General features: G+C 36.4%; 3 protein-coding genes across 3 annotated transcripts; 2 read left to right on the forward strand and 1 right to left on the reverse strand.

Moving 5' to 3' along the window:
• On the forward strand, positions 780-3,149 carry LOC109711898 (zinc finger protein HD1-like). The gene is made up of 2 exons (XM_020235252.1): positions 780-1,498; positions 2,568-3,149. The coding sequence occupies exons 1-2, from the start codon at positions 905-907 to the stop codon at positions 2,904-2,906; spliced, it is 933 nt and encodes a 310-aa protein (XP_020090841.1). The 5' UTR covers positions 780-904; the 3' UTR covers positions 2,907-3,149.
• Positions 5,170-12,387, forward strand: LOC109711485 (serine protease SPPA, chloroplastic). The gene is made up of 13 exons (XM_020234546.1): positions 5,170-5,492; positions 6,005-6,188; positions 7,000-7,137; positions 7,971-8,141; positions 8,221-8,324; positions 9,411-9,478; positions 9,695-9,861; positions 10,032-10,101; positions 10,246-10,400; positions 10,809-10,914; positions 11,298-11,385; positions 11,467-11,610; positions 11,882-12,387. Exons 1-13 carry the CDS (start codon positions 5,379-5,381, stop codon positions 12,110-12,112), a joined length of 1,740 nt encoding a protein of 579 aa, XP_020090135.1. The 5' UTR covers positions 5,170-5,378; the 3' UTR covers positions 12,113-12,387.
• LOC109711934 (basic leucine zipper 8-like) lies at positions 18,926-20,019 on the reverse strand. The gene has a single exon (XM_020235310.1). It carries the CDS (start codon positions 19,666-19,668, stop codon positions 19,123-19,125), a length of 546 nt encoding a protein of 181 aa, XP_020090899.1. The 5' UTR covers positions 19,669-20,019; the 3' UTR covers positions 18,926-19,122.

Consider the following 26,364-nt stretch of genomic DNA (forward strand, 5'->3'; position numbering starts at 1 on the left):
AAAAAAAAAAATTATGTCCATTTGGTTGTAAAAAAGACTAGCTTTTTCGAAAAGCTACTTTCCAAAATTTATAGGAAAAGTAACATCTTCGTTTTTCTTAAAAACATTGAAAAATTGAAACATCAATTTGCCATGAAATTCGAAAATTAGTTTTTCATAAATACAAACCAAACTAGCGGAAAACTGAAAAATAAATTTTATGAAATTTTTTTTTTTGACTAAAAATCTTTTTCCACTCTTTCCCGAGCAAAGCAAATATTCCCTTAGTTTTTTCTTTTAGATTTTATAGAAAACTAGCATTTTTATTTTTCAATTTTTTCAAAAACAGAACACTAATTTTTTTTTTATAAAATATAAAAAATAAAAAAATTGCTTTCGATTCTCTATATTGATTACATATCCGTTTTTGATATCCGATTCTCATTCACATTTATTTTTACTGAATACAGATTTGAATTTTAGTATCCCACCAATATTCAAATTTAGATTCAGATTCAAAATGAAAACATGACTAAATATGGATTAGGTACCATCCGCTAGAGATCCGACCCGTTTTTATTCTGAGGGCGGAGAATTGCAGGTTTCTAAATACCAAAAAGTGCTCTGAGGCAAAGGGTGCAGTGGGCCATCTCGGGCCCACCGACACCTACCCCAGCCGTAAGTCTCACCCACCCAGAAAGCGCCACGTGTCACTGGCGGGATTCCTCTGCCACTCCATCCCTGCTTAGTGCTTACTCTCGCATTGTATTATAGTCCCCCACCCCCCCGTTTCACTCTCCCTTGAGTGACTCACCCGTAGTAAAATAGCTGTGTTTTCATGCTAGATATATTGTAAAATACCCGTAGTAGTGATTTGTTCGAGGAGGAGGGAGAGCTAGGAGAGCTACAAAGCATCCGCCGCCCGATGGAGGCGGCAGCGGCAGCGGCAGCGGGAGCGGAGAGTGGGCCGGTCGCTCTGCCGTTCGATTCACACAGGCTGGCGTACCTGTGTGCTGCATGCTACGCACAGCTGCACGTTTCGCGATGCGTGTGCGAGGCCTGCGAGCGCGCCATCGCTGCTGTCGACTGCCGAGCCGATGACGCTGCGCTCTGCGCCGACTGCGACGTGCAGGTGCACTCCGCAAACACCCTCGACTGCCGCCAACACCGCTTCCCTGCGTTCCCCCTCTCCGCTGCAGCAGCAGAAGCCTTTTGTGATGAGGAGCTAGAACTGGAGGCTGCAGCAGCCGGGTCGTGGCCGCTCCTCGATGAGAACTACTACAACGACGATGCCGGCGATGCAGGATTGCCTCCGTACGGAGAGGTTGACGAGTATTTGGATCTTGCGGAGCACGACTACGATCTGTTCTACAACCAGACGCAAGAGGATCGGCGATGGCCCGTGAGCTGCGACGAGAACGAAGCGCGCGAGTGCGAGGTTCCTTCGCAGCCGCAGCTGCGGCGTGAGGCTTCGAATTGTAAAGCAGGGTCCGGTTACACAGCTTCCTACAGTAGCAGCGTGAGTTAATTATATGTCGGGTGGTGGTTTACAACTCGATCCCCATGCGTGCACTTACTGTTTGACTTTCTCTTTTATTTTAAGTCAACGCTGACAGGTATGAACACTAGTTTAGCTCGATATCTTTTGCCGTTTTATAACAGCCGATTAGTTAATCTCCTCGTAATCTTTATTTACTTCTCTGTTTGTGTTTGTTTAGAAAGGGAATCTTGATTCTTAAGTTATTAGTTTCAAGCAGAGAACTGCTTTTCTAAGGTTATTTGTTTAATTGGTTTCTTTCGTCAAATTTGTCAAATAGCTTTCTCTGTGTCCCCTAATTAACTACTATCATACATTACGCCAAGCACTACCACGTAAATTAAGCTAATCATAATAATATTCAGGTTAAATTACAAAAAAAAAATTTATAAATACCCATTTTTTATTTTTTCTCTATAATTTTTAAAAATCTACTTTTTTCTCCCTTAAAAATTTAAAAATATTTTCAGAGGTACGGCGTTAATGAAGAGAACAAAATGACCAGATTACTCTTATTTTTTTAATATAAAAAAATTAGTGCATTTCAGTCATTTTAAAAAATATTTTTGATATAAATTATAAAAAATAGACGGAACGGTATAGAACTCTGATGGAGAAAGCTAAATGTAATAACTTGAAATGGTAAGAAAATAAAATATAAATTTTTAAAAATTAGGAAGGAAAAATGAAAAAGCATATATTCATAAAAAAAGTTTTCTATAATTTAACCAAACGATAATACTAAACTCTACTAACAACTTTTCACATTAGTTAGACACATAATCAATGCTTCGTGAGTAAAAAAAAATTACTTTTAAAAGTCAGACACAATGTGCGCTTCAAAGCCAGGCTTTTGCTCTACAGCTCTAGTTCTAATTAGCTTTGTATATCCTCATCTTATCATCTAGTATTTCTTTGAACAACTTTGTGTCATTTATTCAAACATATCAAACAACAAAATCGAATCTACATATATACTTGGCTCTTTTTTTTTCTAATTAATCTCTTCCCACACAATAATTCCTTGACCATCTAGTACGTGAAATCTCAGGTATCTTTCTCCTCAATGGAAGCGATTGCTGTACCAGATACTACCTTGTCAGATACCACAAATTCCTATCTCCTGCACTGCAAAGGAACCATAGACCTCTTCTCCGGCCCATCGCTTCAATTACCCTTGCATTTCAAATCGGTGGATAGAAAAGCACGGGTACTCAGATACCGAGAGAAGCGGAAGACGAGGAAGTTCGAGAAGACGATACGGTACGCATCGAGGAAGGCCTACGCGGAGTCCCGACCACGAATCAAGGGCCGGTTCGTCAAGAGATCGGATCTGGCGCTCAAAGTGGATAAGATTGATGTTTTCTCCTATTGTGACATTCCATGGTAATTACGGCGTCGCGCGAGCCATCGTTTTAGTTCTAAAGAAGAGAAATATAATTCTATGTTTTGACACTTGATCTTAGTGGCGCGCATGTTCCTATTAGCAAACTTTTCAACCTAGCATTGTGGATAATGCTAGAGCCTAGAATTATGTACTACTTCTAACTCCTTTTGTCTTAACTAAGGGTGAAAGAATAAAAAGAGCTATACCACTTTTGCTCAGAGAAAATTTTGTATTTGCACCTACCAAAACAACAAGTGCTATGGTTTGTGAGAACAGTATAGCAAAGCAGAGATGTTACTGTATATATGAAATTTTGAGCTCCAAAGTCCATGCCATAATGGAAACTGCAGTTTTTTTCAAGAATGGTAGCATGCTATCGTTTTTTTTTTTTTTTTTTTTAGAAANGCATGCTATCGTTTTATTTATTATTTAGAAATAAATTTAGTTAAAAATATAAAGTAATTAGATTTTGAATTTGAAACCTTGAATATCAATCGTCATGCTCTTTACCGGTTATATTAGTAATAGTTGGTATAATAAAAAAAGTGCTGCTACAGGAACCCCAAATATACTTTACGATATTATTGATGATGTGATAATATCATTATTGCACTCTAATCATTAATTAATAAACCTTAAATAAGCTCTTTTACGTCCCTATACTCTCTGATTTTACCCTGATAGTTTTTTTTTTTTTTTCCTGTCTCTTGATTATTCTGCCATTGCAGGATAGTTTTGGATCATGAATCAATTGCATAAGAATAGAAAATAATTTAGATAAGAAAGAAAAATAATTGTCATTATGGAAATTACTAAATTAAACAAAATAAAAAAAAGGTGCAGTGTTAATTTCCATTTTCCAATCTTCTCGAAATAATTCTATCAGGTCAGAATGAGGGTAATGGACTAATGGTTTGTGTTTTTCTCCTGAGTTTTCCAATAAAACCTGCATGCCTTGCGTGTAGGAATCAATCACTATAGTTTGGAAGGATAAAGTTGCACAGGTTTAAGTGTTTAACCACCGATCAACAGATCCGACAGAAGCCCTATGGATATGAATTGGTTCTACTTCTATTCACATATTTCATATTTGATCCAGAACCTGCTGCTTTTTATCCGGAAGAAAATCTCAAAAAAAAAGAAAAGAAAAGAAAAGAAAACCCTCAAATAGAGCTATAACATAAGCCATGAAAATAAACACATAAGTCATTGACAATGTGTAAAAGGAATAAATCTTTTTAATGTTTCGTGACAAAAGATAAATGTTTTGAGTCTTTCACTATATTTCTTCAATTATATTGTTAATATCTTGCCATCTATAATGTATAGATTTGTGATTTGTTTAATTTGTCAACACATTAATAATATATAAAGATAATATTATAAAGTATTTTGTAATAGTATTTATGACGGAAAACGATGAGAAACTTTAAAGAATTCATGATCAAAAAAAGAAAAAGCCTAATGTGACTATTGAAGAAATTTCTTCCTCACTGAACAGGACGGTTGATTTCCCTTTTTGTTCTTTTTTGAAAACAACAGATGGAAAGAAATAACTGGAAATTAATCGCGAGAGAAGATCATTCATGCATGACAAAACAACGGCAAGGTAACCAAAGAATCGACATTAATTAACTGTTTTCACAATGTGCGGATTCGAATCTCAAACCTGCATCTAATTATAATCTCAAATAAATGTACACTTATAATAATATGTTAACTGGAACATTTTTAAATTCAAAGAAAGTGAAATTTACTTCTATATTATTATTATAATAAATAATAAATACGGGTGCGCACAAAACATTTTCCGCAAAATGTAACAGAATATTGTGACATGTCCACTGTCCATATATCATGCGAGGCATGATTTGGCGCGACACTTCTTCCGGGTTCCCAGAGTAGTCCGGAGGACCCGACCGCGCCTTGGAGCGGAGGAACGAGAATAACGTGGCAGTAGAGCAACCGCCTCAACCCAATCCAATCCAATCCAATCCACCACACTCACTCTCTCTCTCTCTCTTTCTTTTGCTCCGTCGCGGAGGTGGAGGAGAGAAGATGTCGAGGATCGCGCTCTTGAAGCCCCCGCGCGGTCTCCACGCTCTCCACGTATGGCGACGCTCCGCACGTATTACGTTCCCTAGCCTCTCCACCTTCCTCCTCCTCCTCTCCTCCTCCTCCTCCTCCTCCTCTTCTACGAACAAACCCTCGCTCTCCGTCTCCTCTCTCCCCTTCCTCTCCCCTCGCCTCCTCCTCTCCTCCCCCGCCCCCGCGCATCTCCTCCTTCGCCCCTCTTTCCCCGTTCGAGCCCTCGAATCCTCCTCCTCCTCCTCCTCCTCCTCCTCCTCCTCATCTCCTCCCAAGGCCGCCGACGATGGTGGGGGCGGCGACGACGCCTCCGAGAATGGCGATGGCGCCGTCCCCTCGGCTCCGCGATCCGACAAGGAGGCCGCGTTCCCCGCGGGGGAGTTCGAGATGGACGAGGTCGGGTGGTGGAGGAGCTTCTTGGTCAAGCTCCGGATGCTCGTCGCGCCGCCGTGGGAGCGCGTCAAGAAGGGTAGCGTGCTCTCCATGAAGCTCCGGGGCCAGGTAGCTAGGGTTCCCCCTTCTTCCGTAGGCTCTCTAGAGGGTGGAGAATGCTAATGGTCATCCTCGTATCGGTGGTGAATTCGTGTAGTAGTAATCAGGCTAATTGCTATGCATGTTGAAGGTTACAGGCAAATTGATTCTTTCCGATTTGCAACGAATTGCCAAATTACTTCACTTCTTTGGGCGTTTCATCGGCGATGAGTAAGTCGCGATAGATTCTTGTGGGAACAGTATTTTGTCACAACCAGTTAATAGCTGTGCTAGAAGGTGTAGAACATCACCTTACTTAGCTCACCACGTTTGATAGAGTTCACGGTCGGTAGCATTTTCCCCCCATCTAGCAATCAAATGCTGAAATTGCTTGTATGGGTTATGGAAATAGATTCTTCGCTGCATATCTTGTGACAGCGATTTATTTACTGCATTAGGAGGCAAAGTAACATTGTTTCTAACCTTTTGAAAAAAAAAATTGAGCTGGTTTCTTGGCTGTTAATGAACTTATTTAAATGCAGATATCTGACCAACTAGAAAACCGTTTTACTGCTGGTCTATCCCTACCTCAAATATGTGAAAATTTTGTCAAGGCGGCATATGATCCTCGTATATCTGGTATATATCTTCACATTGAACCTCTTAGGTGCGGATGGGGCAAAGTCGATGAAATACGAAGGCATATTTTCAATTTCAAGAAATCAGGTAAATATGGATCCTTATGATTGCCGAAGCAATTGCGGCTCAATTGATTGGATAAAAGGTTGAATTAATCTGAGAAGTAAGGCCTTGTTTGGTATTGTTGTTGTTTTTCTTTATTTTATTTTAAATAAAATTTCTATATGAAATAGAGTAGAAAGGGATGTTTGATTGCTTGCAATCCTTACATTCAAAGTATTTGTTTGGCCAAATATATATATATATAAAGAGAGAGAGAGAGAGAGAGAGAGAGTTGGGCTAGAATACTATTGATAGCAAAAAGCCTTTTTTACTATCAAGTTTTTAGCTTTTGGATCAATTCCTTCCATCATTTCTAACCATTGGATTAAATATTATAACCAAGTGAGGACCACTCAACCCTAAGAGACTAATATCATCCTAACCCTATAATTTTTCATCCAAGAGTTAAAAACTTTGATAGCAAAAAGGACATTTTGCTATCAATAGTATTCCAGTCTAGCGCTCTCTCTCTCTCTCTCTCTCTCTCTATATATATATATATATAAACAACTGTATTTTGCTTCTCAGATTTCTTTTTTTTTTTTAAAAAAATAATAAAACAAGTAATCATCCGTTACTTGGCCAAAGCTTATTACAAGATAAATAACCATGATGACAAGAAGAAAGGCTTTCTACTTGTTAACAAATTATACAAAATGAGTGTTTGGTGTATCATCTGTTGCTCAACTAGAAATGTAAATGAAAATTATTCTATATGAATATTTGACTATCACATATCACCAAAATCTCATCACTGTTTCTACTTTTAATGTGGAGATGCATGTGACTTTTGTAGGCAAATTCATTGTAAGCTATATCCCTATTTGTGGGGAGAAAGAGTACTACCTTGCATGCGCTTGTGGAGAAGTGTACGCCCCTCCCAGTGCATATGTTTCACTTTTTGGGTTGACAGTTCAAGCCTCCTTTCTCAGGGGTAATCTGTTCCATCTATGCTATATAACAAATATATACTTAAAAATGTTGTCTAACAAATATTGATCATCAAGTATATATTCGAATGCGCAGTTTCATATTTCATCATCTGTATTCTGTAACCTTCTCTTGCACAAATAATGTGTACTTTTGCTGAGAAAAATCATCAAAGTGCATCATCGTATGCTTAATGTCTTCCAGGGTAGCAACATAATGGCATTTATATATTTTTCTTTTCTGCTTCTGCTCTATTTATCTGTTCTTATTGATATTTTTGAAAAAATTCTTCAAGAACAGTAACATTGATGTCATCAGGAGTTAATGACTAATATTGATGATTACTAGAAGATGCCTTCTTACACAGTGGTGTACACAGAAGAGGTTTTCTATTCTCTCTAGGCTTTGTATTAGAACATGCAAGGAGATATTGTAGCTTATCCTTAATTGTTGAAGTTTTTTTTTTTTGCTTCAAACATCTGTTTTTTCTAACTATTATTTTCAACTTATATTTGTTTTTTGATTCTCGTAACCTTTTTCTGCTATTTGTAGTTTGCTGGAACTTCTATTTAATAGATAAATAGGTCATGGATTATACTAAGATTAAAAATGGAATGTCAGTTCGTATCACTTCCCACACTTGTGCTCCTTGATTTGGACAGCAAGTGGTCTTTGGCCACTCTGTATTTGACCTCCTCCTGGTCCTCGTCCTTGTGATATATTAAATCCTATCAGTTATGCGTTTTGTTTTGTTTTTTCTTTAGATTGGTTAACTATTCATAATTATGTATGGAAACATTGTTCATATATCCTTATATTCGATAACTTCATTTGCAGGGACTCTTGAGAAAATTGGTGTTGAACCATATATCCAGCGTATTGGAAAATACAAAAGTGCTGGGGACCTATTCTCACGTAAAAACATGTCAAACGAAGTTAGCGAGATGCTAAATTCATTGCTTGATGATATATATGGAAATTGGCTGGACACAATTTCAAGTGCCCAAGGTGCATTGAGTCATCTATTTTTAGTTGTTTAAACCCTAAGGTCACTTTCCTAGATTATTGAGTTCATTTTCTTGGCCAGGGAAGACAAGAGAAGAAATTGAAGAATTTATTAACTCTGGAGTTTATCAAATTGAGAGACTTAGAGAAGAAGGTTGGATAACAAAAATATCATATGATGATGAGGTGCATATTTCTGTCCTAGCAATTAACTGATATTTCAAATGAATAGGATATGTTTTAAAGGGATTGTCATGCAAAACCACCTTGGTTTTTGCTTCTTTGGGTTGATATTTTCTTTTTAATAAACCAAAATGCTTGTAGCCAATGTTGCGATGCGTCTCTTCGCTGAAGATTTTGTTCAAAGGCATTTTTGGTCCGTGAAAAGGTATTTCAGGCCGAAGTTGCAAACGGAAACAAAGACCAAATTGCAAAATAGAAAACAAGTTGGCTGTTTTTACTAGATTGTCTATTCAAGTGAGCTCTTTTCTCATAATACAAAGGAAGATATTACTGCTGATGCCCATTAAGATTTGGATAGGTCATAATATACATGTAAAATAGAACATTTGACAGACACGTTTCAGACTGCTGCTGATTGAGATTGTTGGAACAATTGTTTCTTCTATTTCTTTTATTTTATGAAGAAAACAGACACTAGAAAGCAGTGAAAAAGGACATTTAGTGAGAATAATGTAAGAGGGTCATGCATTTCTCAAGTCTGCTCTTGTTGTTTTTCTAGAATTGTGTGCTATCAAAACATCCCTTTAATAATGTTATTTGTGTATATTCTTATTTTTTTTAAGGGTTCAAATAGCACCAAGAGGGCAATAATGGACTCTTCTGTCTAGCCATCTGAATATAATATTATTAACAGATATAATATAAATATTTTTGTTGAGTACAAAAGGTTCTTGTAAAAAGTAGAAGCATCCATTTGCAATGCCTTTCTACTACTTCAAGAAGCCTTTAAATATGCAGTTGGCTGTTATTGCAAACAGGATGTTTGCAGTAAAAGTAAAATATGATTAAATTTGATGAACCTGTACTTTATTTTATTCACATTGTTTCGAATTCTTCAAGGATTTTCTTTGTTCTAGTTGTTGTACTTCTGATAGTGGTCTCCTACCAAATAATGAGAATTACAGCACAACAGGGCAGCTGGAGATAAATTTGGCTTTGATATTGGCTCGCGAGATTCCCTAATATTACTTGTTATATTATTTATCTGTTTAATGTACTTTATTCATTTAGTTAGGTCTTGTAATGCAGATAATATCAATGCTGAAGGAGAGATTGGGACAAAAGAATAAGAAAAATCTACCCATGGTTGATTACAGGTAATGGATAAGCTCTAGCAGAACTTCTTGAGCTGTCTAATTATGGGTAATTGTTGTTATATCATATGATCGTGCTTTCTCATGGTTGTAATTTCAGGCTTGCTCCTCTTAGTGTTTTTCTTGCAAAATCAGCCTTGAAATGGGAAATTTCCTGGAAAGTTTCGTGTCCTATACTTGGGGAAAATAACTAAAATCTTGCTGTTCTCTTTTTCATAGGAAGTACTCTAGAGTAAGAAAATGGACTCTTGGGTTGGAAGGCGGCGGAGACCAAATTGCGATAATTAGAGCAACTGGTAGCATCCGTCGTGCTCGCGGCACATTGAATGTTCCTAGCTCAGGGATTGTTGCTGAGGAAATAATTGAGAAGATACGCAAAGTTAGAGGTCTGTTTACTCGCTATTAAGCTTAAAATATTTGTTGATACTTATTCAAAGTATCCTTCGTGTTGGGTTGGAGTGCATTTTTATTTTCCTTTTCCTGAAGATGCATTTTGCGTGGAAAACTAAACATACAAATGGAAGTCAGTAAAATAATTACCAATTTTGTTTTACAGAGTCAAAGAAGTATAAGGCTGTTGTCTTGCGAATTGACAGCCCTGGTGGTGACGCGCTTGGTTCTGATCTGTAAGTGGTTTTCAAGCTTGATCTCTTTTGGCAATTATAATGTAGGACCTATAAATAAGAATCTTCTTCTTTGACTTTTCACATTTTAGTTTTAGGCTTAAGATTAACCCATATTTTCTGGTTTTTTATACTGATTTAATGTAGAATGTGGAGGGAAATCCGGCTTCTTGCTGCGACTAAACCCGTAATTGCATCTATGTCTGATATTGCTGCAAGTGGAGGATATTACATGTCTATGGCTGCTGGTGTAATTGTTGCTGAGAAGCTTACTCTAACCGGCTCAATTGGAGTTGTTACAGGTGAATCTAATGCTTATCTATTTTGTCCTGGTCTCCTTAGATGCATCAGATTCAAAATTCAGATTTTTTTTTTTATTAGACCGTTGGAATAGGCAAATGAGTTGTTTTTGGTTCAGTGAGGAAGCATTTGAGGATTCCTGACTAATTTCATTTTCCATTTTCTACTATTATCCTCTCTTGGATTGTTCAAATCTCCTTTAGTTTACAAACTGCATAGCCCTCTGGAGGGTATACATGATTAAAATCTTGTATTCTTTAATTATTCTGTGTTCTTTCGTGGTGAACTTTGTTCTTGTTTGAAGTTTTATCATTGTCATTAATTTTTGAACTTTGCATATTTGCTTCTTTTCTTCTGTGCTAGACTAGGTTTTGTTTTGCTAGCTTAGACTTGACACGTTGAGATTGCAGGAAAGTTTAGTTTACATAAGCTGTATGAAAGGATTGGCTTCAACAAGGAGGTACTATCAAGAGGTCGATATGCTGAAATTAATGCGGCTGAAAATCGCCCTTTAAGGTAAATATCTATTGATATCATATTGTCCCTTCAGCTTACAGTTTGCGCGCACAAAAGTAATACAAGAACATATTCATAATGGACTGTCGATGTTGTATGATTGCTTCCTTTTTCTCACAGTTTTTTCCTCCAGTTTATTTCTTTTTATATTTGCATTTTTATAGATCAAAGAAGTACAAGTTATCAGAAGCTTCTGCAGTTGAAAGATTATTGACTGCTAATTGCTAAAAAAACACATTGATTTCACAGTTCCCACAACTCTTATTAGTGTAGAATGTTATTTTTGACCTTGGAGTTTTGGATGTGCTTCTTTCCCCTCTTTTGCTTAGTCTATGATAAAAAAGGCCATACATTTTTAAAGGCAACATGATCGATTTTGACAGACCAGATGAAGAAGAACTATTTGCGAAGTTCGCACAAAATATTTACAGGCAATTCCGAGATAAAGCTGCCTTTTCACGTTCAATGCCTGTAAGCACCTCAAAGATCTACTGTTTTCAGTTCATCCTTTCTTTAATTCTATGCTCATATTAGAAGATTGTTTATTGCCAGGTAGATCAAATGGAAAGTGTTGCTCAGGGAAGAGTATGGAGCGGCAAAGAAGCAGCTCCCCGGGGACTAGTCGATGCTATTGGTGGACTATCACGAGCCATTGCTATTGCGAAACAAAAGGCAAACATCCCACAAGATAGACAGGTTAGTCCGCATGGTTTTCATTTTTCGTATACTCTTTTCCCTGAAATTTCGTGATTTTGGGCCTATTTCACATGAAGTTTGAACTAACTGTTTTTCCGTTGGTGAAGCACTATGGAATTTTAGATTTGCTATAAGGGATCTACTTTTTAGTCTCATTGTTATTACCACCACTTTGTTTTACTTGTACGATTGGGAGCTCGGATAGAATTGGAAAAACCAAAAATTTTAACTGTCCCATCATAACTATTGAATCCATTTCTTTCTAATGCAGGTAAGGTTAGTCGAGATATCAAAACCATCTCCGTCATTACCTGGGCTCCTGATTGGTGTTGGGAGTTCTTTGCTTGGAGTAGACAGAGCAGTGAAAGAAGTTCTGCAGGATTTAGCACCATCAAGTGGTGTTCAGGCAAGAATGGATGGTATTTTGTTTGAAAGACTTGAAGGTGCATCAGATGATGATCAGATCTTAACGTTATTAAAGGACTACTTAAGCTCGTTGTGATTGGAGTATCTTTTCCAGGAATACCATTGCACACTGTTTGTCAGTAAGGATAATACTTATTATTTGGGAGACAAAAACAATACAACAGCTAATACATCCCGAGTAAGAGGGTGGGGAAAAGAGACTGGTAAGTCATCATAGGATCTTCAAAGTTGTATTTATTGCATATGTTTGTTCATGCAGTCATTGTAGTTGCAAAAAACAAGGAGCAAAAAAATGCATGTAAGTGTCAAATTTTGAAGGGTTATCAAATTATTTCTCTATGAGTACGCACTTGCGATCTGACTCCATTAGTATCAGAGAATAGAGTCAAAACATTTCAGAGAAGCATGCTGTAGTTTGTTTAGGCATGAGCAGATTCAGTTTTGAGCACATTAATAAATGTGATATAGTAGGAGTAGGGGTGTAACCGGCGCGGCTCACATTTTTCGTGCTGATTCGGACTAGGGGCATGCCGGGCCGGCCTGGCCCAGTTTCAAATTTGGGCTGGGTGTTGCAGGGCCGGAGCTACCAACTCTCTGGCCCAGCATGGCCCTTTGGCCCGGAAGGTCCGGGCCGTGCTCCGGGCCGGCCCTAAAGGATTTTATTTTTTTTATTTTTAAAAAAATATAAAAAATTTTAAAATAAACAAATAATTTTTTCTATTTAAAATTTAAAATTTATAAAAATAATTATAATATAACAAATATTTAAATTTTATATATATATATATATATATTAGGTATATATAGTATAGTATAGGTATATGTTATATTAAAATAATTTTTTAGTTTTTTTGGAAAAAAATTGGAGTGTTTTTGGTCCGATGGACCAAAATTGTTTGGTCCATTGACCAAAACTCCTCACAAGGTCTGCCACAGTAGACCTTGGGGGAGATCTCCTGGGAAGAAGGACCAAGGCCCTTCTCCCTAGGAGATTCAACCCCAAGACCAAGCAACAGCCTCGGGGTTCGGGCCCTGCTGCTTGGGCTGTGCCCGGCCGGGCCGTCGGGCCATGAAAATTGGCCCAGCCTGGCCCGGCACAATGCTGCAGTAGCCGTGCTGGGCCATAGTTTGGCCCGCAGTGCCGCCCGGCCCATTTTACACCCCAAATAGGAGCTTCTGAACATGTAAGATGGAAAAGTGTATCAACTACTTTGCTCATCTTTGTTTCTGTTCCAAAGAACCAATGTGAACAAACCCAAAAAGTGGTCGAGTAAAAAAAAAAAAAAAAAAAAAGGAAGAAAAAAGAACATCACAAAGAATCACGATTATGGTTTCCAATCGCACTGATCTCACAAAGTTGAATTTTGTTTAGAATTTTCTTCTTGTTTTTTGTGGTTCATGGAGTTGTGTGTTGATCGATCTAATCCCAATCTTTATGTGGACCAGATTATTTCACCCTGCTGAATTATTGACCCTATTGGATTTGCAAAACTTTCCTCCTTTCATGTGGTCTTTTCATCTTATCCTCTCCAAAATAAAAATAATTGTTATAGGTGTACAGAGATCTTTTCATGTCATGTCGTGCGGCGGTAGGTTACTTAGAATTTGACAAAGCAGCCCAACATGACTAAATCATGCGAGGCACTGAAGTTAACCAAATAAAAAGCTAGGGAACACTGTCTTTTTAGTGCTAGGGCTATTTTTGAATAATGTTTTACAGTTTATGGTAAAGCTCCACCACCTGCACTTTGTGATGTGCCGCAGCCCATAGGGGGCATTTATTTAGAGGATTTACTTTTTTTGGGCCAATTGCATACTTGTTCCTAAAAATATTGTGAATTACAGATATATTTCTGTAAAGTTCAACTTTCATAAGTTATTCCTACAAAAGTTCTAATATTTTCAAATATGTCCCTATCGTTAGAATCTGTTAGAATAGTTTAGTTAAGTATGGGTTAAATACTTTATCCAGATTAATTTTTGATATTTTTATCCATCTTATATTATACTGTTATAATTTTTGAAGAGATATATTTGTGATGGCAAAATTGGAAATGTAAACAGTTTTTTAACGGTTTTCTAACGATAACAAACTAGAGGGACATATCTAAAAATATTAGGACTTTTACATGAATAACTTATGAAAGTTGAACTTTATAGGGATATATTTGCAATTCACTATATTTGCGGAAACTTGTATGCAATTAACCCTACTTTTTTTAGGTACTGTTGCATGACCTCTCTGATATGAGGAAGCCACTCTTTTGAGTCTTGAACCCACACTTGTCCTCTCTTCTTACCATAAATCATGTTTGATTTTTATTTATTGCTTCATCATTTTTATGTGGAAAACTGAGTTGTTGTTTTATGCCCTTTTCTTTTGCTTGTGCCGAATTTAATTGCCACCACTAGTTTCCTTGTATGGTCTTTTCGACATGTATCTCATTAGTATGTGGCCTTAGTTTTTTCTTTTTCTTTTTTTGGAAAAAAGCTCTAGAAAGAATATCGTGGCTCTTACTCTTAGTTCTGATTTTAGTAATATCTGGAAAGATTTTATATACATATTATTAGCACTGATGAGAACTTGCTAAATAGAGCGTCGTTTGCTCATGCATAGTTGTTTTTTTTTTTAAAAAAAAATTTCAAACTCTATGCCATTGAATGTGCTGATGTGCAAAATGGCTTTTTTGCGATCTGTATAAGTATGAGATTTGTTTGGTCCCAAAAAAAAGCAAAATTTTGCAATATTTCTCCCCCGTGTTGCCTGTTTTCTTCTTGACAAATGTGAGTTTTCAAAAGTATCGTCCTTACTCTTGTGGCCAAACTCCGTAACTGCCAGAAAGAGGATTAAGGAATGATGTGTATTGAACTTTTATAGTATTTCTAAAACTAAGAAGAAACTTACTAAAGAAATACACAAAACCAAGAAGAAATTTACTGAAGAAATACACAAGCTGGACATTTCTAGGAAAGCCCAAATCTGAATCCATAGCCGTTCAAGAAGCAACTAGCGGATATTATCATAGTTGAGGAGATACTGTAGACGACTCGTGCCAGACTACAACGGCCAAAGGGGATGGTATCAAGAAATTCTTTCATGCGATGGCTAATAGAAGAAGGCGCGAAAACGCCATAGGTGTGGTAGAAGATGAAGGTTGGAGATATTACAGAAAGAAAAATAAGAGGGCATATATATATATATATTTTTAACAAGTTTAAATAGACTTTTGCCCTTGGTAACCCTGATAGCAGGACGATAGATGATTGAAGCAGCCTTTTTAGGGATAGACCAATGTTAAGCTCGGAGTTGCTCACTTCTCCTTTTTCTCTGAAAGAGATTAGAAAGGCCACTTTTCAGCTAGGAGTAGATGAAGCTTTGCGTCCGAATGGTTTCAACCTGAAATTTATCAGACCTTTTGGGAGGTTTTAAAAGACGACCTTTTTAACGACTTCAAGGACCTCTTTGATGGTTCATTGCATTTCGGGCCGATAGACTACTCATGTATTTGCCTAGTTCCTGAGAGAGAGAGAGAGAGAGAGAGAGCAAGATCTGCCAATGATTTTAGGCCAATCAGTCTTATAAACGAAGTACAAGGGATCTTATCTAAGGTAATTCTCACCAATAGACTAGGTGGAGTGAAAGAGATCATCTTCCACTCCTAGATTGCTTTCTTGAAAGGCTAGTTAATTTTGGACTCCTTTGCAATTGATAGCGAGCTTATTAGCTGGTGCTCAAAAGTCGAAGAGGAATGTGTCAGAATTAAAGTAGGTTTTGAAAGGCTTATTACAGAGTGATCTAGAATTACCTTCAAAAGATTATGAGGTGGCTTCGAGTGAATCACAAATAGTGCGAATGGATCGAACAATGTATATCTAATAGCAAAATACACTACTAGAAAATTAATCATTAGTGACATTTATTTATGCTGCTAAATGATCAACAAATGCTGCGCCAATATTGCTAAAAGTATTAGCAGCATTAATTATAAATGCCGCCAATATAAATCAATTAGTGTCATTAGGAATATGCCGCTAAAAGGAATTAAATGCTAATTTTAAATTGTTTATTAGAGGCACATGAATATAATGCTGCTAATACAAATATCTGATTTTAGAAATTAAAATTTTAAAATTTTAATTTTTTTAAGATGCTACTCGCTTCATTTATTTCTTTTTGTCTTAAACTTTGCTTTGCTGGAAATGTGAATCAACAAGGATTCGAACTTGAGATCTCGAGTACCAACAACCAAATCCTTTGCCACTTGCGCTAGCGACTATTAGTTATGTATATTTTAATTTTTTATATTTTAAGTTTTCTATTTTAAAATTTTAAAATTTTAAAATTCTAAATTTAGATACTAAATTTAAATTTTAAATTTTGAAATATGAAATTTTAAGTTTTAAAATTAATAGTTTTAAATTTAAAATTTAAAAATTTAAAAATAAATAATTTTAGAATTTAAAATTTAAAATATAAATTTTAGAATTTTAAATTTTAAATTATAAGTTTAATTTTTAAATTATATGTTTCGAATTTTAAACTTTAATTTTAAAATTTTTTATTCTAAATAAAAAAGGGATTATTAATAATTATATATTAATTAGAAATGACATTTAGTAACAAGTGCTGCTAGTTTATTATATTTAGCGGCATTCACTAATTTATGCTGCTAATTTCGGTGTCATTTACTAATTTATGCTGCTAATTTATTCTATTTTGCAACATTAATAGTAAATTGCTGCTAAATTATTAAATTTAACGGCAGTTATNAGTTTATTATATTTAACAGCATTCACTAATTTATGCTGCTAATTTATTCTATTTTGCAATATTAATAGTAAATTGCTGCTAATTAATTAAATCTAACGGCAATTATCAAGTAATGCTTCTAAATATATTAATTGACATGATTTAAATAAATATCGCGAAGCAAATATTGCGGCAGTTAGCAATAAGTGCTGCTACTTTATTACATTTAGTGTCATTTTTTATAAAATACCGGAAACTTCGACGGCATTCACTAATTTATGTTGCTAATTTATTCTATTTTGCAACATTAATAGTAAATTGCTGCTAAATTATTAAATTTAGCGGCACTTATCATGTAATGCTGTTAAATATATTAATTAGTGTTATTTAAATAAATGCTGCAGAGTAAATACCGCTAAATCATGAATTTGTAGTAGTGATAGCAACTCTTTATCAATGGTGTCCCTACTAAATGGATTAAAGATAAAAGGGGTTTACGATAGGATGACCTTTTGTCACTATATTTCTTTCTTATGGTGGTAGAAAGCCTCGTGAGGATGACGGAAAGAGCAGTTAACACTAACTTCCTGAGAGGGGTCAGTCCAAACGAGAATTGCAAGATTGCTGCAATTTAATATACAGATGATACAATCTTTTTCTGTAAGACAAAGAGTAGGCAAGTGAGAAACCTCTTATCCATATGGGAAATATTCGTGTGAGCATCAGGTTTGTAAATTAATAAGAACAAGTCCGAGCTATTGCACTAGGGTAGAAACAATCGGTAGGGTCGGAGTTAGTTGAAAGCTTAGAATGCAAATTGGGAACTTCGCCAATCCACTATCTCAGACTACCCTTGACAAATGGATGACTTCGAAAGAAAGGTCGGTGGACTGTTACAAGTAAAATTGAGAAGCGGATTGAAGGATGACAAGCGAACTCAAGGAGGCAGACTTATTCTTGTGATTGCTGTCCTCTCGAACCTGCCGCTATATCTTTTTTTTTTTTTTCCATGTTTAGAGCTCCCAAATGTGTTGTACGGCGTGTTAAAGCCCTTCGTAGGGTGATTTTCTGAAATAGAGAAATTAATGTTGCTGGGGGACACTGCCTTGTATGTTGGAAGTCGATGTGTAGGGACAAAAAGGAAAGAGGACTAGGAATTAAGAATTTAGAGATCATGAATGTAGAATTATTGGCGGGTAAAAGGTGTAGGGTGAGGGAATGCTTTGGAGATACAGGTGGAAGTGGTGAAAGATACTGTTTCACTTAGCCCCAAATTCGTGACACGATAAGGATTTGATCCTGGAGCTAAAGGAGCTGCTTTCTAACATCTTGTTGATTAATCGAAGGATGAATCCAGATGGAGATGGGCCCAGTTCGATAAGTTTTCGGTCAAATCACTATATACTTTCCTGCAAGACGGTGGTGTAATACTCAATAGTTTGTATCACTGTGGAAAATCCACTCCTCTAAAATTTAGAATCTTCATCTGGTTGGTCTTAAAGAGTAAGGTGCTAACAGTTGATAAATAACCTGGAAATGAGGAATTGGCAGGAGGAGGAGAGTCGTTTTTTTCTCTATTTGGGTGAGCCAAGATGGTTGACCACCTTTTTGCGATTTGAGAAATTACCAAATTGTTGTTGGCGGGCCTTTTACCTAATTAGTTGTCTATACAAATTTGCAATTCAGATGGCAAGCTTTCGAAAACCAGCTAAATCAAAGGTGGTGCTTTAGGTGGAAGGAAGTCAATGACAATCGCCGTTACTAGGTGGGTTTTGTAGTTAGAGCAGGATAGAAGAATATTTCAAAAGAAAAAACCACACCACGAGATAAATGTTAGCAGAGATCTGATCGTCCAGCATTCTTTGGGATACGTCGACATCCCATTATTATTATTATTATTATTATTATTATTATTATTTTGAATTTCAGCTATCTCATCTTGTAACTTAATTCATCTTCTAAATGAATGAAGTGGTAGCATGCTATTATTCTCTTTTTTTTTAAAAAAAAAAAAGGGTCTTCTGCCGGCGCACTCGGTCGCATATAGTTTGATTTTAAAAAAAAAACAAAACAAAAGAAATCATGTGGATATCTAAACGAGGCTTAGGTTTGCCGTCTCTACATCATATATAGTTTCCTAAACTTCCTTTCTTATTTCAATAATTTGAACTCATCGAAAATGGTTCCTATTCATTCCAAGCACAGGGCAAATATAACAATGAGGAAAACAAATACTCGGCAGGGGCCGGGGGGAACAAAAAAGAAAACAGAAAAAAGTACTTCCTCAAAATAGAGAATCATTAGATGCCTCTTGCTGGTTTTCTCATTTCAAAACCTTATTTGCCCTCCCTGCAGGTGTCTTCAGCAGCTCCTCCAATCATGATAACAGTGTTCTCAATTTCCAACATCTCAAGTTTCTTTTGGAGCTCAATCTTTTCATCTCTAAGCTGCGTGTTTTCATGCACGACCTGATCGCAGTCCCTCATCACGCGGTTAAGCTCGTCGAGAAGCTGGCGGTTTGCGCCGCGGAGATGGACGACCCGCGCCCACAGCTCGCTCAAGTGTTTCTGCTTCCGCATCCGCGACCGCCGCGCCGACTCCCGGTTCGATATCATCCTCCTCTTCCTCCTCTCCTCTGCTAGACTACTCGTCCGCTGCTCGTGATCCCCCTCATCCGAATTCGAATTACAATTGGCGGGAACTCCTACTTCATTGACTAGTTGTATGTTGTCATAGATATTGGGTGCAGAGTAAGGCCCGAAGAGATTGCTTAAGTCGAAGGGGGAGGGGATACTGCTTTGGGTTACGTAGTAATGAGTGGCGAAAGAAGGCGGGTTCGACTGCGACAAGTACCCGAGGCTCGCAACTTCCCCAGGATGCATGGTGAGTTACTAGCAATGTTAGGCGATAAGAGGGGGGACGTTTACTAGCAATGTTAGGCAATTAGAGTGGGCCGGGGATGTGTTGTTGGAGACTAAGTGCAGAGGCTTGTAGAAGAGGAGAAAACATGAAGAGTAACAGGCTCATTTTATAGTGTGTGAAAAGGATTACTGTGTGCATAGGCCCCACGTCTAATTAATAAGAGCCACAAAACACAGCTTCTCGCATTGTTCAGGTCATTCAGAAAGCAACAACACACATACATCCATGAGATCACCATGCATTTTGCTCCATGGATGCTACATGTTGCATGTGTCTCTTTAAAGAACCATCATTGACAATGTTAATTCGTATTCCGACAACAGTGATGGAATAAAGGATTGCGTTATAGCAACACTGCACATAACGGGTGTGCCATGCCCATTTAAGCTTGAGCTGGTTGGCTAACAGTGACGGGCATTCCGGTCAATAGTAAAAGGGAATAGGCCACGTATCCATATAAAGATCAATCTAATAGAAAATATTATACTGGTTTAAAAATTTTCACTTATTATCTTTCCTATTATTTTTCTGTGTCTTTAATATTTATCGTGAATATGAGCACAAGTGTTAAATATACTTTTGAATCGATCGATCTTTTATTGATCGGTGAGGTAATGAAAATGAATGTATGACTTAGTGTGGCAGGGAAAACACATATGCCCATGTCATGTGGATGGGACATGTGTCATGCATGTGGCGAGAGAGCATATAATTAATGGGGTGTGGGTTCCATTTTGTGGCGTAAGAGTGCTTTATGGGGAGTGTAACGTTCGCTTTAATTCGTGGGGATTCTTTTTATTAAACCGGGTAGAGGAATGAATGTTTTAGGACGGGAACTAAGAAAAGGAAGTTTGAAGTATGTTTAAATTATTATTATTCTTTTGTTTTTTTTTTCCTTTTCTTTTGAAAACAACTTGGGCTCTCAATTCGTGTATAGTGAGGCCACAGGAGTCACTTTGTGGAAAGCAAGAATTATAATGTTGATGACTCAAATGATCCACTGCAGTGTGGAGCCCTCAACTCTTTCTTGTGGCCTCAACACTCGGGAAAAAACCTTCAGTAGAGACACCCAATGATGTCTCACTGAGGAAATTCGATCTCTTGTATGTGTTAGTTTTGTCGCTATTTAAGGATTATAATCCGTCGGTCTAGTTCTTTTTTTTTCTTAGAGTTTTTGGAGTTTTTATATTAAAAGAACGTCAAATGAATTTCAGATGAAGATAAAACTTAGCATGTGAGAGCAGATTGGGAGTTTTCCAACAAAGCGTCGTTGGGGAGCTCCCCACCTAAGTTTTGTCCATCAATTGGGATGGGTAAGTAGGATGCACTACAAGAAAATGCATGGCACTAATTTTCTCAACAAAATGTTCAAAATCTTTCCCAGGATGATGTTGTTCCAGGCCCCAAACAGGTCAGTGTCTTTTGTCTTCTACTAATGTGTTGGAGACCTTTATTGTAGTGCATTTCTTCACAGCTAATGATGCTGATGGGCTTGGTTTTGGATGCATAGTTACCCTCTCTCTTTTAAATCACGCTTAGGATTATGTACAGTAAGAAACAATGGAATGTTAACTGTAATCCACGTAAATGGCGAGAATATTAGAGCATAACGACAGGCGAGTCAAAGTTCGAAGCTTTTGGTGCAGCGTAAAGTTCGAAGGGAATTATTATGAGCTCATAAAAAAGCTTTTCGTTTTGCCGTAGGGAGAAGTTGTTCGATGAGATTTTGATATTAAGCGTGTTTAGTCTTGCTGTGAGTTGTGGTGCTTTGACGTAGGGCGTGTTTATTTTTACTGTAAGTTGTAATGCTGATCGGCAAAATATTGTCGAAGTAATTTATTAAGAGAAGAGAAAAACTATATTGAAATAATCCTTTTGGTAGAAACTCATATTGAAATTTTGTTTTTTGAGCCCTAAAATTATATTTTTGCTTCTTGTTGTGAACTTATGATTAAAAACTTTAAATTTTGTTTGTTAAATGCTTTGATTATTAAGATAACTAAAGCTGAAAAGTAAGGTCACACAAGTTCGTAATTTTAATTTTCTTATAGCACCACTTTAAATTTTTAACCTGGTAATCATTCTGAGTCGTCTTATTAAAAAATAACTCTATCTTACAGTAGAACCAAATATACTCTATTATCCTGCGATAAAAGAAAACACTTAAATTTACCAAGCAAAAAGGAAAAATCTCAAATCCGTAGAGATAGTATTGAGATTCTACAACCCACTCAATCAATCTGGCACTAATAAATAAATAAATAATTATCCACCCTCCTCAATTCCTCTCGCACACATCCCTGCTAGTTAATTAATTAATCCCCAACATTGGACGACAGGATAATCCTCCTCCCTCGCACTCAGTTCGGTTTTGTTTCGTGCACCTCGAACCCAACTCTGCCGCTCGTACTAATAATGTGATGCAAGTGTGATAATGTAAACTTTCTCCGCGAATTCTCCTTTCTCACTAAAAGCCACCCCCCACGAGGCGACACGTGTCGGGGGAAATTTCGTGCAAAACCGTTCCGGCGGAGCAGCGTAAACGCGGGGGGACACAGAATCCGAGAGCCGTTAGATCATGGCGTCGCGTGCTGATTTAACGGCCCCATCACCGTTGAGGCGACGGCGCCCGAAAAAGACAAAGAAACGATCACAGGGGAGATTCTGGGGCCCACCGGCCCCTGGAGCGTACGGGCCCTACGGAAATAGGCAAATAGGGATAAGAATTGCAATCCTATATAGGGCCCTGTACATACTACATAATGGCCCCGGCGACGGTTCGGGCCACTGCGGTATCGTAGTCCGCATGGGATTTAAGTAACGCAAGTGCACCTGCAGCTGCACCTGCACGTGCGAGGCGGTAATGATAAGCGGAAGGAAATGACTAGTCATGACTAATGAGGGAGGTCCGGTCAGGTCAGGTCAGGTCAAGGAAGGGTCAAGCAAGAGGAAGAAGAAGAAGCGGGGCGGTGCCACCACGCAACTGGAGACGCAGATCAAATAGTCCAAAATGTCGGGTCCGCGTACGGAACGATCCTGTAAGGTAAGGAATCTGTATGTCCATAAAGTCTACGAAGCATCGATTATTACTAAAATAATTAATTTAAATTTAATTAAAATATAATAATTATAAATATATTTAAGTTTTTCATTTGATTATAATTAGAATTTATAGTTATTGAAAATAAAAATTAGATTTATCATCTGTTATGGCCCGATAGCTATGTATAATTAGGTATGAGCTAATTAGATGAATAAGCCACAGTACATATGACTGTGTTATCCAGAGTGTAATTCAATACTTTCTACTAATAAAGTATTGGTTTAGCCTTTTCTTTTCCCAATATTTCTTTTTCATATTATTTTGTTCTATTTTAGATTCTGCGTTACATAATCGGTATTAGCATAATTACCGGTTCCAATAATTATTATCAGAGAAATTCACATTTCCAACAATTATATTATTGATATAGCATTACCAGCTACTTAGATTGTACTTTTTGTGTTTGCTCGTTTCATCATAATTATTAAAAAAATATTCTTATTTTACTTTTCTTTATAATAAAGAGAAGTAATATTTTGCTGGTTATTAATAATATGGTGTAAGTAATACATAACAGACTTCCAACTTCCAACTGTTTGTTTAAAGTGAAAATAATTTTTATTTTAAATAAAAAATATTTTTTTAATAATTGATAGAAAAATAGTGGCCTTGAAATATTATTTTTTATTATTATTTTATTAAAAATTATTTGCATTAGCACGTAAAAGAAATAATTAATTTCTTTTTTATTGTAAACATCATAGAGCACTAAGTGCTACAGTTTAGTCGTTAGCTTTGCAATGAACGTCTACATCTACCTACCCAAGTTACCGTATACAAACGTATCTAATGTGCTTTCCAAGTGGTCGGCTACCTAAACTCTCGCCACTAGTGTTTTTATTTTAATAAAAAAATAATAAATTATACGTTTTATTCATAAAGTGATATGATCTAGACAATATAGATAAGGCGAAAAAAACCTGGCCACTAGTTATTATAATGAGAGCCCACATAAAAGGAAACTTCCAAATTGTTATGATAATATTAGCCACTATAAAGTGAATTTTTTTAAAAATATTTTTAGCTTTTTGAACTGATACTTGGGTAATATTGCTGATTATTGGACTTGACTGCTCCGAAGCAATTTGTCAATTAAGGATGATCAAAAAAACTTCATAATCTAGGTAGAGATTGTATTTTTAGAAGCGCCTAATTTTATACTTAAATGCTTAAAAATTGACAGCATGTATATTTTTTCAGTGGTGATTACAGTCCCAATTGTATTGCATAAAATGAAAGAAATAAATCTGAAAGTGCTTTTGAATTTTTTTTAGATCTCTTAATATAAGTTTAGATACTTCTAAATTACAATATAAAACTAGCCGTATATGTACAATAAAAAGAGTTCCAAAGTACAATAAATCTATATATATATTTTTTTCTCTTTGGCCTAATTAAAGAGAATATAGAGTGCGCCTCGTGCCGAAACATAATAGGCCGGTTTTGCATTTAATATTTCTGTCCCTTTCTGTCTAATCTCGAGAGTTCTTACTAATTTATAAACGTTTAAGTTAACTAATTTATGGTATTAAATATATAATCTTAAATTATTTTTTTTACGAGGTCCATAGGCTTTCTAGGTAGTATACATGCACAGTATTAGGATCCATCCTAAACTTTTAGTATCACACCAATATCCAGTTGCTAATTTTTTTAGGAGGATAGGGACTTTCACCTATCAAATTATTTTTGATGATAAAGATTTTTAATCGATAATCGAAATCGTTGAAATTGATCTAGAATATTTAAATTATTTAGGAATTAAATTTTATAAATTTTAAAATTTATTTACATAGTGATTAAAAGATTATAAAATTGACAATTTTTAACGTCCTATATAAGTCATTTACTTGTTAATGGTGTAGAGTAATTGAAACTGGTTGAATTTTTGATAGAAAAATTTTTTATACTATTTAGATAATATTTAATAACTCTGATCATAAATTGAGAAAGTCTAACCTCTGTTTTCAGAAGGTCATTTATTTTTGACCGTTTATTTTTCGACTTTTCGATAGACTTGAAAATGATTTTTAAAAATTACAAAATTCAGTTTCTAAATATTTCTAATAGTGTAGATTAATTTTATTGATGCCGATTATCAATTTGAAGTTCCGATCATCTAAAATGACTTGATATATAGGATAAAAACTTCTATCCTCTCTTAAGGGAATAATAGCTAGCGGAACTCTCTCTCTCTCTCTCTCTCTCTCTCTCTCTCTCTCTCTCTCTATATATATATATATATATATATATATATATATATATATTCTGCACATCCAAAATTGCACAAGCAGACGATAAGAATGGAGAAATAAAAAACTCACAATAACAAGTTCAAACAACACCAAATATGAATTTAACCAACTTCTCCAAGAAAATCAAAACACCATACATTAGAAAAAGTGAAAATTAAATACCAAATAAAAACTTCAACCCAAAACATTATACAAAAAAAGTACACAAGAGAAGAAAAAAGGTTGATAAGAGATCAGCCATCTCAAATCTAAGGAAAAAAATGTAACAACATTTGTACACAAAAAAAGAAATTAATTTTCTGTTCTCTACTTGACTCTCTGATTATTATATGACTCAACTCGACTCAAAAGAAAAAAAAAATCTGTTTAAACATTTGATCCAATGGAATCAAATGTAATAGAAAAAATAAAAAATAAATTTAGCACTGATTCTATATATATATATATATATATATATATAGAGAGAGAGAGAGAGAGAGAGAGAGAGAGAGAGAGAGTTGGACTGGGCTACTATTAGNCCCGGCCCCCCCCTCCCCCTCCCTCCCCTTGTAAAGAAAAGGTTCCAATTAAGTCCCACGTCCAAACAAAATCCACCGGCCTCTCCCCTCCACACTCCCCTCCCTCTAGCTCTTCTTCTAGCTCTCAATCATCACCCCCCGCCTCTCTCTCTCACTCTCTCTCTCTCTCAACTATAACTTGCGGTTTAGTGCGCAAAAACACATCAGTACATCTTGTGCGCAGCAGTACTCCATCAATAATTTTTCAAACGAGAGAAAGGAGCAGCTACGTATGTACTGATTAAATGCTGCAGATAATTGAAATATGAGATAAGATGGAGAGCGAATGGAGAAACAATGCGCGAGATGTACATAAGATTTTTTTTTACTTTCATCCAGTGCACCCAGTATAGCCTGTCTACCGCACTTACGATCTATCATCTCTTTATTTTCATACTTTTTAGTCCAACAGCCTAACTTTTTCACCTGAGAAAAAGAAAAGAAAAGGCAAAACCTCCACGAATTTCTCCTCGCTAGCTCCCTCTTTCTCGTATAGAGAAGGTCAGCAGGGTCTACATTTGTCGTGGTACCATCACTTGTACCACATCTAGAGTGTTAGGGGGCCCACCTCTTTCCTTCCACTACCAAGTACCAACTCATTCCACCATCTTTTTTATTCTTTTCTTTATAAGGTCTCGGCTACAAAAATACGTGCTTGCGTACTACTTAATTTAGGATTGGCTAAGAGAGGATAAGGCTTAGGAACCCGACTCCGTTAGGTTTCGTTGCTGCATGGAAATG

This window comes from Ananas comosus, linkage group 6 (assembly GCF_001540865.1).
Source record: "Ananas comosus cultivar F153 linkage group 6, ASM154086v1, whole genome shotgun sequence".
NCBI classification, from domain to species: Eukaryota; Viridiplantae; Streptophyta; class Magnoliopsida; order Poales; family Bromeliaceae; genus Ananas; species Ananas comosus.

Bases quoted from the DNA above. Each gene is read 5' to 3' on its own strand.
- LOC109711485 (XM_020234546.1), top strand. From the start codon at position 5,379: ATGGACGAGGTCGGGTGGTGGAGGAGCTTCTTGGTCAAGCTCCGGATG. The intron at 11,386-11,466 runs GTAAGCACCTCA...GTTTATTGCCAG, and splicing joins CCTTTTCACGTTCAATGCCT to GTAGATCAAATGGAAAGTGT. The intron at 11,611-11,881 runs GTTAGTCCGCAT...TTTCTAATGCAG, and splicing joins ACATCCCACAAGATAGACAG to GTAAGGTTAGTCGAGATATC.
- LOC109711898 (XM_020235252.1), top strand. From the start codon at position 905: ATGGAGGCGGCAGCGGCAGCGGCAGCGGGAGCGGAGAGTGGGCCGGTC. The intron at 1,499-2,567 runs GTGAGTTAATTA...GTGAAATCTCAG, and splicing joins CAGCTTCCTACAGTAGCAGC to GTATCTTTCTCCTCAATGGA.
- LOC109711934 (XM_020235310.1), bottom strand. From the start codon at position 19,668: ATGCATCCTGGGGAAGTTGCGAGCCTCGGGTACTTGTCGCAGTCGAAC.